This window comes from Protomyctophum parallelum (assembly GCF_964188405.1).
Source record: "Protomyctophum parallelum genome assembly, chromosome: 23".
Taxonomy (NCBI): domain Eukaryota; kingdom Metazoa; phylum Chordata; class Actinopteri; order Myctophiformes; family Myctophidae; genus Protomyctophum; species Protomyctophum parallelum.
This window is the reverse complement of record NC_139715.1, coordinates 1,173,795-1,187,735: the sequence shown is the minus strand read 5'-3', so window position 1 is coordinate 1,187,735 and position 13,941 is coordinate 1,173,795. Positions and strand designations below refer to the sequence as shown.

Genomic DNA, 13,941 nt, shown 5'->3' with positions numbered 1-13,941 from the left:
GCTATGTTAATTATTATTATTATTATTAATTATTATTATTATTATCTGCTATGTTCTGCGAAAGCTTTCCTTATGCTTTGCCCATGCTAGGGACAAAGTTATTTTCAAATGGAGGTCCCACAGCATTTAATTATCAATTTGAGAGTTTTCAAAAAGTTTGAGAACCACTTATTGAAAACCAAGTGTGTCAATCATGGAGTATAATGAAGTTAGACACAAATAATACAAATTCACATAATCAGGGCCCGAGCACTGCACCAGTGTGAAGCCCTATTGAAATTGCAATGCTTATTATTATTCTTCCCGATAATGAATCACATTTGTGAGGCGCTAAACATACTGAAAAAGGTGCACAACTTTGCACAAACAAACAATACAAAATGGATGCCTCTTGGCTGAACAGTTCACGTAAACCTAGGGAGTGCAACAAACCATGTACAACCCAGATTCGGCACAAACAAGGGACTAAATTATTTTCGCTCCTATGCCACCAAAATGTGGAATGCCCTACCAACAGTCATTAAGACATGTGAATCCCTTGACTCCTTCAAAACTGCTCTCAAAGGGCACCTACGGACGGCTGCAATTCGAATACTGCATGGCCCCTGTAAAATCTGAATCCCCTCCCACCCCCCTTTTCCCCTCACTGTATAATGTATCTTTTCCCTTTTTGCTTCCTTTATGATGAATTCCTGTTCTGTTCATTAACTATATAGAAGTGTCTATTTGTATGTCTCTAAATGTTTTGATGAATTGAACATGGTGGACCCTGTTGTAAACAAGTGTAATGCTTAATTGGGTCGTCCACTCACAGTTAACAGTCTTTGTATTGAGTTTGTGCTTGACATGTACTGTAATTCTACAAACTGTTAATACATATTTCAATCTATCAATGAATCAAACATAAAGCAGAGAACAAAGCAAAGCTCTATCTGTCTTGCAGACTACGTGCGGGAACACTGGAAAGAGGACGCTTTCTTCGGCTACCAGTACCTGAATGGTGTCAACCCCATCCTGATCCGCCGCTGTACAGCCCCGCCGGACAACTTCCCTGTGACCAATGACATGCTGAGCATCCATGGTGGGCGGAGCTTAGAAGAGGAAATTAAGGTGCTTTGTGTTTTTTTTTGGTTTTAAATTGAATACTTTAATGGCAGAAATGTAATCAGTGCAGGGTACAGTCAAACACACGTCCAATGGGATCACCGGAAAAAAGTCCTTGCGGTCTTGTTTCCATTGAGGTCCTGGGTATTCAATTCATAATCATGACATGAAAAATAACAACAATAAGAAATCATAAAAAAGTGGTTATTAGGAGCGGAGGTATAGTGAAGTGATACTTTATTCATTGAGACACCAATAGTGTGGGAACTGCTACAACCTAGCCTGGCTCCAGCCCTTGAATTGCTGGCACTCGGAGCTTGTAGATCTGCTATTTTTGAAAAATCATGGAAATGTGGTGCAAGAATGAATATATATTCTTTCAGAGCGAACTCAAATATTTGCCTCTGGGGGGAGGGGGGTGTTCCCTGAAATGGGGTCGGCGACTCGCCGACCAAATACAGGGGGTCCTTGACATGAAAAAGGTTGAGCACCACTGACATAGAAACATAGGTTTTTAAGAAAAGGTTTTTTTGTTTAGAAGCCTTTTTTGTAATCGACCTCAGTCCAAAATGGGGTTCTGGCTATTCAGGGTCTGGTGACGTACACTGTCCGGCGGGGTAGGACTCGTTTGAAAATCTACTGCCAATCAGCGCCGTTTCAACTCGGTGACGTCAAAACAAAAGCGCTGGACACTGCAGTAACTTGTGACCGTGTCTATCTGGCTATTAAATCGCCCTATATGATACAGTAAATAGTTCTTTACAGAAACAACAGGTTTTAGAAACATCAAACACATAATATACATTCATCATCCAACATATTTTACCGTGTTTGTTTACATGCTATAGCACTCGTTGACCGTGTGTTTGTTTGGTTAGCCACATTGACAAAGACGTAATTTGCTTTGCTACAGTTTTGATTGGTTGGTGTGAACCGATCGTTGAAGACTGCCGCTTTGGCAACGATGTATGTATGTATGTATAACTCTGTAATTCTAACATAGCTAATGTTTCCAACAGAATGGCAACATGTTCCTGTTGGACTATAAGAATTTGGACGGAGTGGAAGCAAACATCATCAATGGTAAGCAGCAATACCTGATGGCTCCACTGGTGCTGCTGAACTTAACACCTGAACGCAAACTGAGGCCCATCGCCATCCAGGTGAGAACAATTAAGCTTCCAGACTGACACATTAAACCAATAGAAGCCATTGCGCATGACATCATCCAGAGGTTTTCGTGTAAAACTAATGCTTGGAATTCAGAGTCATGAAAACCCCCTAGTTTGATTTGGAAAATGTTGCCTTTATAGGTTGTCTATGGTGTGGTATACAAAAATGGCAATAGCTTTCTTTCCCGGTGTTTCCGGCAGAGCAGGCCTCTCATTCTGTGGACCTTAATGACCAAATGAATAGACATAGAGAAAACACAAATAAAAAGTACGGCATGACATCACAGGTTAAACTCTATTCCTTGAGCTTTTGGTCCTGTGGCCCCCGGCCTGGCTTTAATGTAAAATAAATAAATAAATAAATTCCATGCGCGACCAAAAGCCTCTCTTAGCAGGTGTCTCTTCCTGGTTTTTAGACAGCTGGTGGATGGAAATGAAGCTCAACCCATGCGGCAGAATACCGTGTGGTAAAAAAGCTTGCCCCCGTGGCATTTCCATCCATCAGCTGTCTAAAAATCCGGAAGAGACGCCGGCCACGAGCGGCTTTTGGCATCTTCGTGACGCTCAGGTGTGCCTGCGCTGTATGTTAGCCCCTGTTAGTAGTTGTGGTGGGTGTGTCTTTTATTACCCTGATTATCCTCATTGCAAAGACAGCTGGTTGACTTCACACGCCTACATTGTTGTATACTCATTCCTGAAGAAGACCCGGAAGGGTCGAAACGTTGATTCTCATCTCATCCCTTAAAGATGGAGTGCCACGATTTTTGTCCACCCTAAAACATGATCATCAGTATTATTACAATATAAGGGGGAAGAAACTTTTCCAAAAACTGTACAGTATTTGTTAAAAGCATGCTTTTATGTGGACACGCCCACCAGTTCATTAAGTATGCCTGGTTTACCTGGTGGGTGGTGGTGGGTGGTGATCCACCTGAACTGAAGCCACACCCACAGCTGTAGTTGTATGATAAAGGGGCTGATAGTGTGGTGTCACTATATCACTGTTTATTTCATTGGCCTGCTTGACTGTCACTATATCACTGTTTATTTCATTGGCCTGTTTGACTGTCAAGGGTTCAGCCTCCAGGAAGAAACCCAAAATACAACCACACCATTGCACATAAAAACAACTCCAGGGTGTCTAATGAAGTAGTGTCACCACATAGACACATGAAAAACTGGAGAAAAAAAAATATATATATGTTTAATAAACATACTGGGAGCATAACAGACGGTGTGCGGAATCCTACCTTCTTCTGTACTAATGCTGCGTTCACAGATACAAACGATTACCAAAATAAACATATATAACTTTGTATAACTTATAGCTGAAGATAGAAACTAGCTCAATGTTTATTGTAGCTGTTGCAGCTTTTGTAGCAACTACAAACATTGGATGTGTGTTTGTATCTTCATGTTGGCTTCCATTGAAAAATAATGGTAGAAGCCCTATCTTAATAAAATAATAATAAAATAATGGTAGACTTAGGGGCCCTATCTTTATAAAAAATTATAATAATAATGGTAGACTTAGGGCCCTATCTTTAAAATAATGGTAGACTTGCTGATCTACATCGACATGTTGTGAGCTTGTAGATCAGCTATCGAACTATTTAAAAATAGTAAAACATGACAAAATAGTTTAGGGATAAGGCCGGGAGATATATGGCCCTTATTAGTCTGTATCTGTATGTATAGTAGTAAATTGTTGTTCCTTATACAGTTGAAGCAAAAGCCATCAGAGGACAATCCAATCTTCTTGCCCACTGACTCCGAGTATGACTGGCTGATGGCCAAGATCTATGTGAGATGTGCCGATTTCAGTGACCACCAGCTCAACTTTCACCTGCTACGCACTCACCTACTGGCAGAGGTCTTTACACTGTCACTGCTAAGGAATGTCCCCATGGTCCACCCCCTGTACAAGGTAACTGTCACTGTCATTGCTATAAAGGAACAACCTAACCCTATCTCTAACCCATCAGAATTCAATCAAAAAAATTGTTTCAACACAACCAATAAATGCTATCATATCCAGTTCACATTATGAATACATTACCTCATGTCATATTCACGTATGAATACAATTATAAGAGGTTTAACATTGACAGTTATTATCGACTTTTCAACCTATCCTACTATTAATGTGCCACCTCACGTGTGTGTGTGTGTGTGTGTGTCTGCGTGTGTGTATGGTTGTAATGCACCGCGTAACTCGAGAATCCTTCGCCCCACCGTCAAATTCAACACACGCGTTCCACACCCCCACAGGGAGTGCAGTGCCCGGTATCGAGTCGGTCGGAACCACGGTTCTCCAGAACCACCACAAAGGGCTCTGGTCAGGCTCTGCCAGTGGGCCTAATGAGCCCAGGTCCCCTCACCTGTGCAATGTCCAGCCTCTGCCTCAGCCAATTGATTGCCATGGCAACCCCACAACTGCCAATTGATTACTTAACCAGTCCACTTGTGCAGTCTTCAGGCACAGGCAGACAGACAGATACAGAGATCTCCATATACAGTATGGGCACAAATACAGAGATCTCCATATACAGTATGGGCACAAAAGGGACACAGACTAAAACGGGTGCTATGACAAGTTGACAACGGGCATTATTAGGTTTCCAAGTTGCATCGTTCTCAAGCTTGGCCGACGGGCACGTACAGGTCTAGTTAAGTATAATCTTAGATGTGCTGTCATGGACATTTTCTGTCCTGGAAATCTACATTTGCGCACGGGCATTGACCATTAGCTTAATATGCAAGGGCGTCTCAAAGCCCTTTTTCACTTTGTAGTTTGTACACTATTAGTGTTGTTGTGAAACTATGACCGTGGGTTGCCTGGTTCGACAGAAACAAGCAACTCATGGGTCAGTGTTTCTAGCTTGCCAAAACAAGCAACTGGGTCAGCACTTTTACATAGAAACAAGCTACGAAAACAAGCCCAAGCCCTTTGCACATAATATAGTGTCTATTTGAAAATGACAGATCAACAACCTCACGACGTGCCGGCACGCACTTGCCTGCACGTACAGTATGTGTAGCATACTAGTATGTGAGTGGCTTCACATACAGGGATGTGTCATATAGTCATATAGGGATATCCCTTTGGGTGGTTAAGATGTTTGCTTTCCACTCGGGAGACCCACGGGTACGAATTTCCAGGCATTACATGTGTTACTGTGGCTATTGTTAACCAACGGGTATGGACTAGTAAGAACTCATTTCAAATTCTGCCAATCTCTCTATTTTTGCCCCCTCAGCTCCTGATTCCTCACACCCGCTTCACTCTGCAGATCAACAACCTGGCCCGAGGATTCCTGATTTCTAAGAAGGGATTTTTCAATAATGTAGGAAACGCTGATTAACAGCTTTCAATCTCTTTCACTCTTAACTTGACTTTCCCGTACTATTGATAAAGACCTCTTTCCCTGCTTTTGGTTTATTTGTTTTATTGGCCAATTTTGATAACTTGTAATAAGACATACAAGGTTTTATGTTTGGATCACATGACAGGAACAAAACCACTAACTGGGTTTTCGCCGCATGCTCTGCTGCGACGGCACGATCTCTTCACACTGATCATCCTCAGTATCGACTCTTTAACCTCATGCCATCTGGACAAAGCCATTGAAAAAGGTCCGTTTTAGTAGGAGTTTTGTTAAACAAACTGCCGTGCCCATAGGATGGTTCTGTATACTGTGGGATCCTCATGTTTCTGTATGGTCTTGGTGTTATGTGTTGTTTTTGATGTGGGTGTTTGAACAGACTGTGAAGACGAATATCCTTTGGGACAATAGAGATCTTTTTCATTTTATTATTATTATTATCAACAATGTAAAACTTTATTTTAGTTTTTCTCTCAACACAGTTTGAGAACCACTGATATAGAAACAAGGATTTAGAAGACAGTATTTTGTAGAGTCGGCCTGCAGGTCTTAATGGGTTAAACCCTACAATACTTTGCTGACAGGGGTCCCGCAGGGGTCTATACTTGGTCCCATCCTTTCCCCCCCTCCTATCTCTACATAAAATCCTATTAGCTGAAAACAGCCTACATATCTACAAGCATGTTTGCAGCCCCATCTACAGCCTATCAAGTTGCACCATTTAGATCTACCATGAAGTTGTTGGGAACTTGTCTTTTACTAAATGCTCTGTATTTTTGCTGAATGCTTTCCTATTTCTCCATGTGATTCTCTTCCAGTATGCAGCTTCAGGTGGAAAGGCTATGAAGACGATCCTGCAGAGGTCCACGGCCTCCTTGACCTACAGCTCTCTGTGTCCTCCTGATGACATCAAGGAGCGTGGCATGGACTCTGTACCAGGATACTACTACAGGGACGATGCACTCCAACTGTGGGCCATCATTTACAGGTATATAGGGATATCTGATGATTCTGCTTTACTAATGGCACATTATCGCATACATATCAAGCCACTCTGGAGCAGTTGTTCCCAAACTTTTTCATGTCAAGGACCCCCAAATTGACACTAATTTAGCTTGCGGACCCCCATTTGAAGAGATATGCCATGCAGGGACATTCTCAACCCGTTTAATTTCAAGGACCCCCAGTTACTTTTATTACATTATGAGCTGCTATGTGTCCGTTAATAATGTTACACATTATTACATTATTACTATATTATAGTACTATTATTATAGAAAAATCTGTTATTACGTTATGCGCTCACTTTCTTATATGAGCTGAATATCACATTATGAGTTTCTATTACATTTAAATGATTACATTATGAGTTTTTATTACATTTAAATGGTTACATTATGAGCCGTAATTGAGTTGCTACACATGCATTAGTCTATGGACCCCCATTGAATGGCATTTCTATCTCTGGGACCCCCAATTTATATTGTAAAATTAATGTTAATGTTAATCTGAGAGCTAAACTATAATTTAGCTGGGGACCCCCTGGAACTCCTTTAAGGACCCCTGGGGGTCCCTGGACCCCACTTTGGGAAACACCTGTTCTATAGAGTGTTTGACAGGAGTCTCCATGTCTCTGTTTAGTAAACACAAAATGCATTCTCAACTAAATTTTATTTTTTATAGCACATTTGATTTAACATGACCAGGTTACAAAGAAAACACTGAGCAAACAATGCTCACACACATTAGCAGACACAAGTACAAACAAGCAAACATTTGCCCCAGTGAGTTAAAAACAAAAGGCGACCTCAGCTGACACTGAAGGCCAACGAAAAGAAGTAGGTCTTTGGCAACTATTAAAAAGTAACTATCGACAACTGGGCAGCTCTGATGTGTACGGGCAAATTATTCCGAGACTGCATGGGGCCTACCGTATATATCAGTGTTTTGTGTTGTGTAAGGCTTCGTACACACATAAAGAACAACTGTTCTGTGCTCTGCCTGTGTTTCATGGCCGCCCCAATGCTTTTCCAATGCTTTGATTTCCCCCCTCCCCCCAATCAAACACAAATGTTTGGTCAGGCTTCGTACACACATAAAGAACAAATGTTCTGTGCTTCTATTGGAAAAGCATTGAGGCGGCCATGAAACACAGGCAGAGCACAGAACAGTTGTTCTTTATGTGTGTACGAAGCCTCAAACCACGGGACTTCCATTGGAAAAGCATTGGGGCGGCCATGAAACACGGACAGCACAGAGCATGTTCGTCTGATATGTGTGTACAGGGTCTTTTAGTCAAAGATATTAAAAGACTGTTGCTGAGGTCATCGTGCTGTGCTGTCCTGCGCTGTCTGTGCAGGTTTGTTGAGGGAATCCTCGGCTACTACTACCACACTGATGCTGAGGTCCAAAAAGACAGTGAGCTGCAGAAGTGGATCAAGGACATCTTTTTCCACGGGTTCCTTGCCGAAGCAAGCACAGGTACGCTTAGAGGCTGAGCACGCAAAGCATTGTCTGAGCTGAACACCCGTCTGCCATGCATTGCCGTGGTTAAGACGCGGTGCAGCGCTCCTCTATCCCAGCACCAGAGCATATTGCACTTCAACACTCTCATGCTTTTCGTCCATATAGGAGTGCCTCAAAGTCTAAGCTCAGTGGGTGAGTTGGTAAAGTTTGTCACCATGGTGATATTCACTGGCTCCGCTCAACACTCTGCCGCCAACTCTGGACAGGTGTGTCTTATTAGATTCCCCTGTCATAGAACCACTGACTGACTGACACATGCATGATGAATGCATACATGCATACATGCATAAAGGCGCTATATAAATGTACCGTATACGTATACATACATACATACATACATACATGCATACATACCTGTGTAGTAGTATCTTAATCTATTTCTATTTTTGTAGTTTGACTATGGTGGTTGGATGCCCAACACTCCCATCACGTTGCGATGTCCTCCTCCCACCACCAAGGGGAGCTCAAGTCAGAGCAGCATGTTAGAAGCCCTTCCTGACGTCGCCGCCACGTCCAACGGCCTGTCCACCATGTGGCTGCTCAGCAAACAGTCCTCTGACTTCGTAAGTGTCCCTTCCTCTATTAAAGGCCACAGTATAGAGCGCCACAGTCCCGCCCCCTTTCAGAACGACAAGTGGCCCAGGAAATGATTCTCCATTCATTTTCTCCATAGGCTTTTCAAAAAGTATTTATATAAAGACGGTTACGCCGCGGACAAAGCCAACTCGGATCGTAACAAATCATGACAACAAACACAATATTTTGGGCCAATCAAATAATTAGAAAGAAGAATTGGCGACAACACTATTTGTTTTGTTTTTCTTCTTATAATAATAATAATAATAATAATAATAAAACTTTATTTGTATAGCACCTTTCATGACATGAAATGCAGCTCAAAGTGCTTTACAGAACAATGGAGAATAAAAGAAAAGCAAGGCAACGACATTAAAAAACAAGCAGTAATGCAGTACAGTGAGGACATGAAAAAATAAAAAATAAAAGATCAATTAAAGGCAATGTTGTAGAAGTGGGTCTTGAGCTGAGCTTTAAAAATGTCTACAGAGGCTGCCTGACGAAGGTACAGTGGGAGCTTGTTCCATGCCGACGGCCCGTAGAAGCAAAAAGCTGCTTCCCCGTATTTTTTTGTTGCCATTTTTTTGGGCAAAGCGAGCAGGCCGGCGGTGGAAGACCTTATGAATGATTTGATCGGTAGACGAGGGCTGTGCTCTCAATGAGCCAAACAGTGTAATTACCTACAACAGAGAGCCAACTACCGGCTCTCTGTTACATGTATCTGGTCTCGCGTAGCCAGACAACTATTCCACAATCTCTGAATGCTACACCTCCCGAAATCGAGTAAGGAAGCTGCCATTTCAGTTCACGAAAATATATTTAACATTTAACATTTTATTTCCATTTCTGCTAAGCAACAAGCTATATACGCTTATTTTATTTCTATTTATATTAATAGGATAAATTTGCGCGACTCTAAAGACGAAACGGAAGTGGGGAGGAGGCTCCACTTCCGCTTTATCGCTGACTCACGATAGAGATTCCGTTGCTCCAGACTGTATGACGGAAGCATTTGTACATAAAAAATAGGAGCCAAAATTATCAGGCTATTAATGCAAGGATAGTGAACATGAAATGACACAATGCAAGGGAACACTCTCAGACTCGGTAAATAATAATAATAAAACTTTATTTATATAGCACCTTTCAAATTGCATTACAAAGTGCTTTACAACAACAACAAACATAAAATATACAGCAAAGACATTTCAATAAAAAAGCAGGAAAATATATATACTAAAATGTTAGATTTGGCAGTGAAGGCTAATCTATAAAAGTGGGTTTTTAAAAGTGATTTAAAAGAGGACACTGATTCAGCACGCTTGAAGTCCTTTGGACTTTAGCCGGCAAATTTGAGGGTTGAGAAAGTCTTTGGATGAGGATCTCAGGGAGCGGGTTGGGACATAGGGGGAGATTAGATCGGTGATGTAGGGTGGAGTGAGACCGGACCTGGCTTTGAATATGGTGAGAAGGAGTTGAAAATTGATTCTGAAGGAGATTGGGAGCCAGTGCAGGGATGCTAGAACGGGGGTGATGTGGTAAAGACAGAAAGAATACCTCAGGGACCAACAGCGACCCCGATGTTTTTGGCCGTGCAACCCCTGTTAACTCCTGACCTAGCTGACACCACCCCCAACGCTAAGTCTCGTCATATTTGGCTGAACATTATACATTTTTAATATGATAGCTGCATGTCTCTCAGTGTCACTGCACTGAGAGACATGCAGCTGCTGTATACTCCCACAGCTGCTCTATATTAGGGCATTCACTTCTAGTCATTTTTACTAGTTGACTAGTTGCCTATAGTTTACTAGTCGACTAGTTGTTTAACTACCTATTATGTAAAAAAGAAAAACTGTGTACATTGGTTACTATAACTATAATCTACTAGTGTATTTACTAGTGGACTAGTACTAACGAGGTCGACTAGTGTATTTACTAGTGGACTAGTACCAACAAGGTCGACTAGTGTATTTACTAGTGGACTAGTACTAACGAGGTCGACTAGTGTATTTACTAGTGGACTAGTACCAACAAGGTCGACTAGTGTATTTACTAGTGGACTAGTACCAACAAGGTCGACTAGTGTATTTACTAGTGGACTAGTACTAACGAGGTCGACTAGTGTATTTACTAGTGGACTAGTACCAACAAGGTCGACTAGTGTATTTACTAGTGGACTAGTACCAACAAGGTCGACTAGTGTATTTACTAGTGGACTAGTACTAACGAGGTCGACTAGTGTATTTACTAGTGGACTAGTACTAACGAGGTCGACTAGTGTATTTACTAGTGGACTAGTACCAACAAGGTCGACTAGTGTATTTACTAGTCGACGAGTACCAACAAGGTCGACTAGTGTATTTACTAGTGGACTAGTACCAACAAGGTCGACTAGTGTATTTACTAGTGGACTAGTACCAACAAGGTCGACTAGTGTATTTACTAGTGGACTAGTACTAACGAGGTCGACTAGTGTATTTACTAGTGGACTAGTACCAACAAGGTCGACTAGTGTATTTACTAGTGGACTAGTACCAACAAGGTCGACTAGTGTATTTACTAGTGGACTAGTACTAACGAGGTCGACTAGTGTATTTACTAGTGGACTAGTACCAACAAGGTCGACTAGTGTATTTACTAGTGGACTAGTACCAACAAGGTCGACTAGTGTATTTACTAGTGGACTAGTACCAACAAGGTCGACTAGTGTATTTACTAGTGGACTAGTACTAACGAGGTCGACTAGTGTATTTACTAGTGGACTAGTACCAACAAGGTCGACTAGTGTATTTACTAGTGGACTAGTACCAACAAGGTCGACTAGTGTATTTACTAGTGGACTAGTACTAACGAGGTCGACTAGTGTATTTACTAGTGGACTAGTACTAACGAGGTCGACTAGTGTATTTACTAGTGGACTAGTACCAACAAGGTCGACTAGTGTATTTACTAGTCGACGAGTACCAACAAGGTCGACTAGTGTATTTACTAGTGGACTAGTACCAACAAGGTCGACTAGTATATTTACTAGTGGACTAGTACCAACAAGGTCGACTAGTGTATTAACTAGTCGACGAGTACCAACAAGGTTGACTAGTGTATTTACTAGTCGACGAGTACCAACAAGGTCGACTAGTGAATACACTAGTCGACGAGTACCAACAAGGTCGACTAGTGTATTTACTAGTGGACTAGTACCAACAAGGTCGACTAGTGTATTTACTAGTCGACGAGTACCAACAAGGTCGACTAGTGTATTTACTAGTGGACTAGTACCAACAAGGTCGACTAGTGTATTTACTAGTCGACGAGTACCAACAAGGTCGACTAGTGTATTTACTAGTGGACTAATACCAACAAGGTCGACTAGTGTATTTACTAGTGGACTAGTACCAACAAGGTTGACTAGTGAATACACTAGTCGACGAGTACCAACAAGGTCGACTAGTGTATTTACTAGTGGACTAATACCAACAAGGTCGACTAGTGTATTTACTAGTGGACTAATACCAACAAGGTCGACTAGTGTATTTACTAGTGGACTAGTACCAACAAGGTCGACTAGTGAATACACTAGTCGACGAGTACCAACAAGGTCGACTAGTGTATTTACTAGTGGACTAATACCAACAAGGTCGACTAGTGTATTTACTAGTGGACTAGTACCAACAAGGTTGACTAGTGTATTTACTAGTGGACTAGTACCAACAAGGTCGACTAGTGTATTTACTAGTCGACGAGTACCAACAAGGTCGACTAGTGTATTTACTAGTCGACGAGTACCAACAAGGTTGACTAGTGTATTTACTAGTCGACGAGTACCAACAAGGTCGACTAGTGTATTTACTAGTCGACAAGTACCAACAAGGTTGACTAGTGTATTTACTAGTCGACGAGTACCAACAAGGTCGACTAGTGTATTTACTAGTGGACTAGTACCAACAAGGTTGACTAGTGTATTTACTAGTGGACTAGTACCAACAAGGTCGACTAGTGTATTTACTAGTCGACGAGTACCAACAAGGTCGACTAGTGTATTTACTAGTTGACTAGTACAAACAAGGTCGACTAGTGGATTCACTTAATGCCCTACTCTATACATCTCCTTACAACAGTGTATTACCAGATTTTGCGTTTGTGCTAAATAACACCATTACCCTTTCATGTCACGCACCAATTAGAGGGCATTCACACACCACAAGGCGTGGACAGTTTGTGAACCCCTGATCTACAGAAAGCATGAATTAAGGCTCAAATCTTCATTTAGGCCACTGGGTTCTAACTTCTAACATGTTACGATTATGTATCCACAGTGCTTCTCTGCAAAGCAATTCATTTATTATGTCACCCCCCCTGTGGTGAGGTTGGGATTTATTTTTAGACAGACTGCAATTGTGTTCATATGTATACCTATAGTATTATAATTATGTTTCTATTTTCTCAGCATCCTCTTGGCCATTACAAAGAAGAGCATTTCCGTGAGGACATTCCATGCAAGTTCATCCTCGATTTCAAAGCAGAGCTTGCAGAGTTCGGTGCAGCTGTCAACGCCAGAAACCGGACTCTGGACGTCCCGTACACATACATGGACCCACAGCTGGTGGAGAATAGTGTTGCCGTTTGACACCAGTGTGTTTGACTTTATTCTCAGGAAGTCGGTTCACTATTGAATAACTCACTGACAACTTGAGGTTATAATAGTTTGGGATATTTCATTACTTGCGCAAGCAGAGCGCGCAAGTAATGTTTTCGCCCGGTCTCTTCCGCCGTGACATTGTGCCTGATCTGCTGGGACCAGAGTACGTGGTGTGTATATGTATGACTAGCTCTTAATGATGACGTAAGAAATATTGTGGTCGTTTGGTCCCAGCAAACCAGGCACAGATTTGTTGTTTTCTTGCATAAACATCAAATGGCGGGACAGCTGTCACGGTTTTTGGCGCAAAGTAACCACAGTATACCGCTAATCAACTTACAACTACACACTCTATATAGTATATATGTATACATATATAGTATATGCCTATATACTATATATATATACTATATGTAGTATATGCCTATATTGTATATGCCTGCTTTGCTGGGACCAAACGACCACAAATGACCATATCTCTTACGTCATCATTTAGAGCTAGTCATACGTATACTATATACATAAAAATATATATAAA

General features: G+C 41.6%; 1 protein-coding gene across 1 annotated transcript in view; it reads left to right on the top strand.

Moving 5' to 3' along the window:
- Positions 1–13,391, top strand: part of LOC310854340 (polyunsaturated fatty acid lipoxygenase ALOX15B-like) — a gene marked incomplete at both ends in the record, with an annotated part of 38,434 nt that extends 25,043 nt beyond the window's left edge. Inside the window, 9 exons of the mRNA XM_083758938.1 lie at positions 944–1,110; positions 2,124–2,267; positions 4,000–4,203; positions 5,537–5,623; positions 6,481–6,650; positions 8,022–8,143; positions 8,294–8,394; positions 8,581–8,751; positions 13,212–13,391. Coding sequence (XP_083615064.1) covers positions 944–1,110; positions 2,124–2,267; positions 4,000–4,203; positions 5,537–5,623; positions 6,481–6,650; positions 8,022–8,143; positions 8,294–8,394; positions 8,581–8,751; positions 13,212–13,391 — 1,346 coding nt within the window. The remainder of the gene's footprint in view (positions 1–943; positions 1,111–2,123; positions 2,268–3,999; positions 4,204–5,536; positions 5,624–6,480; positions 6,651–8,021; positions 8,144–8,293; positions 8,395–8,580; positions 8,752–13,211) is intronic.
- Between the last annotated feature and the right edge of the window lie 550 nt (positions 13,392–13,941).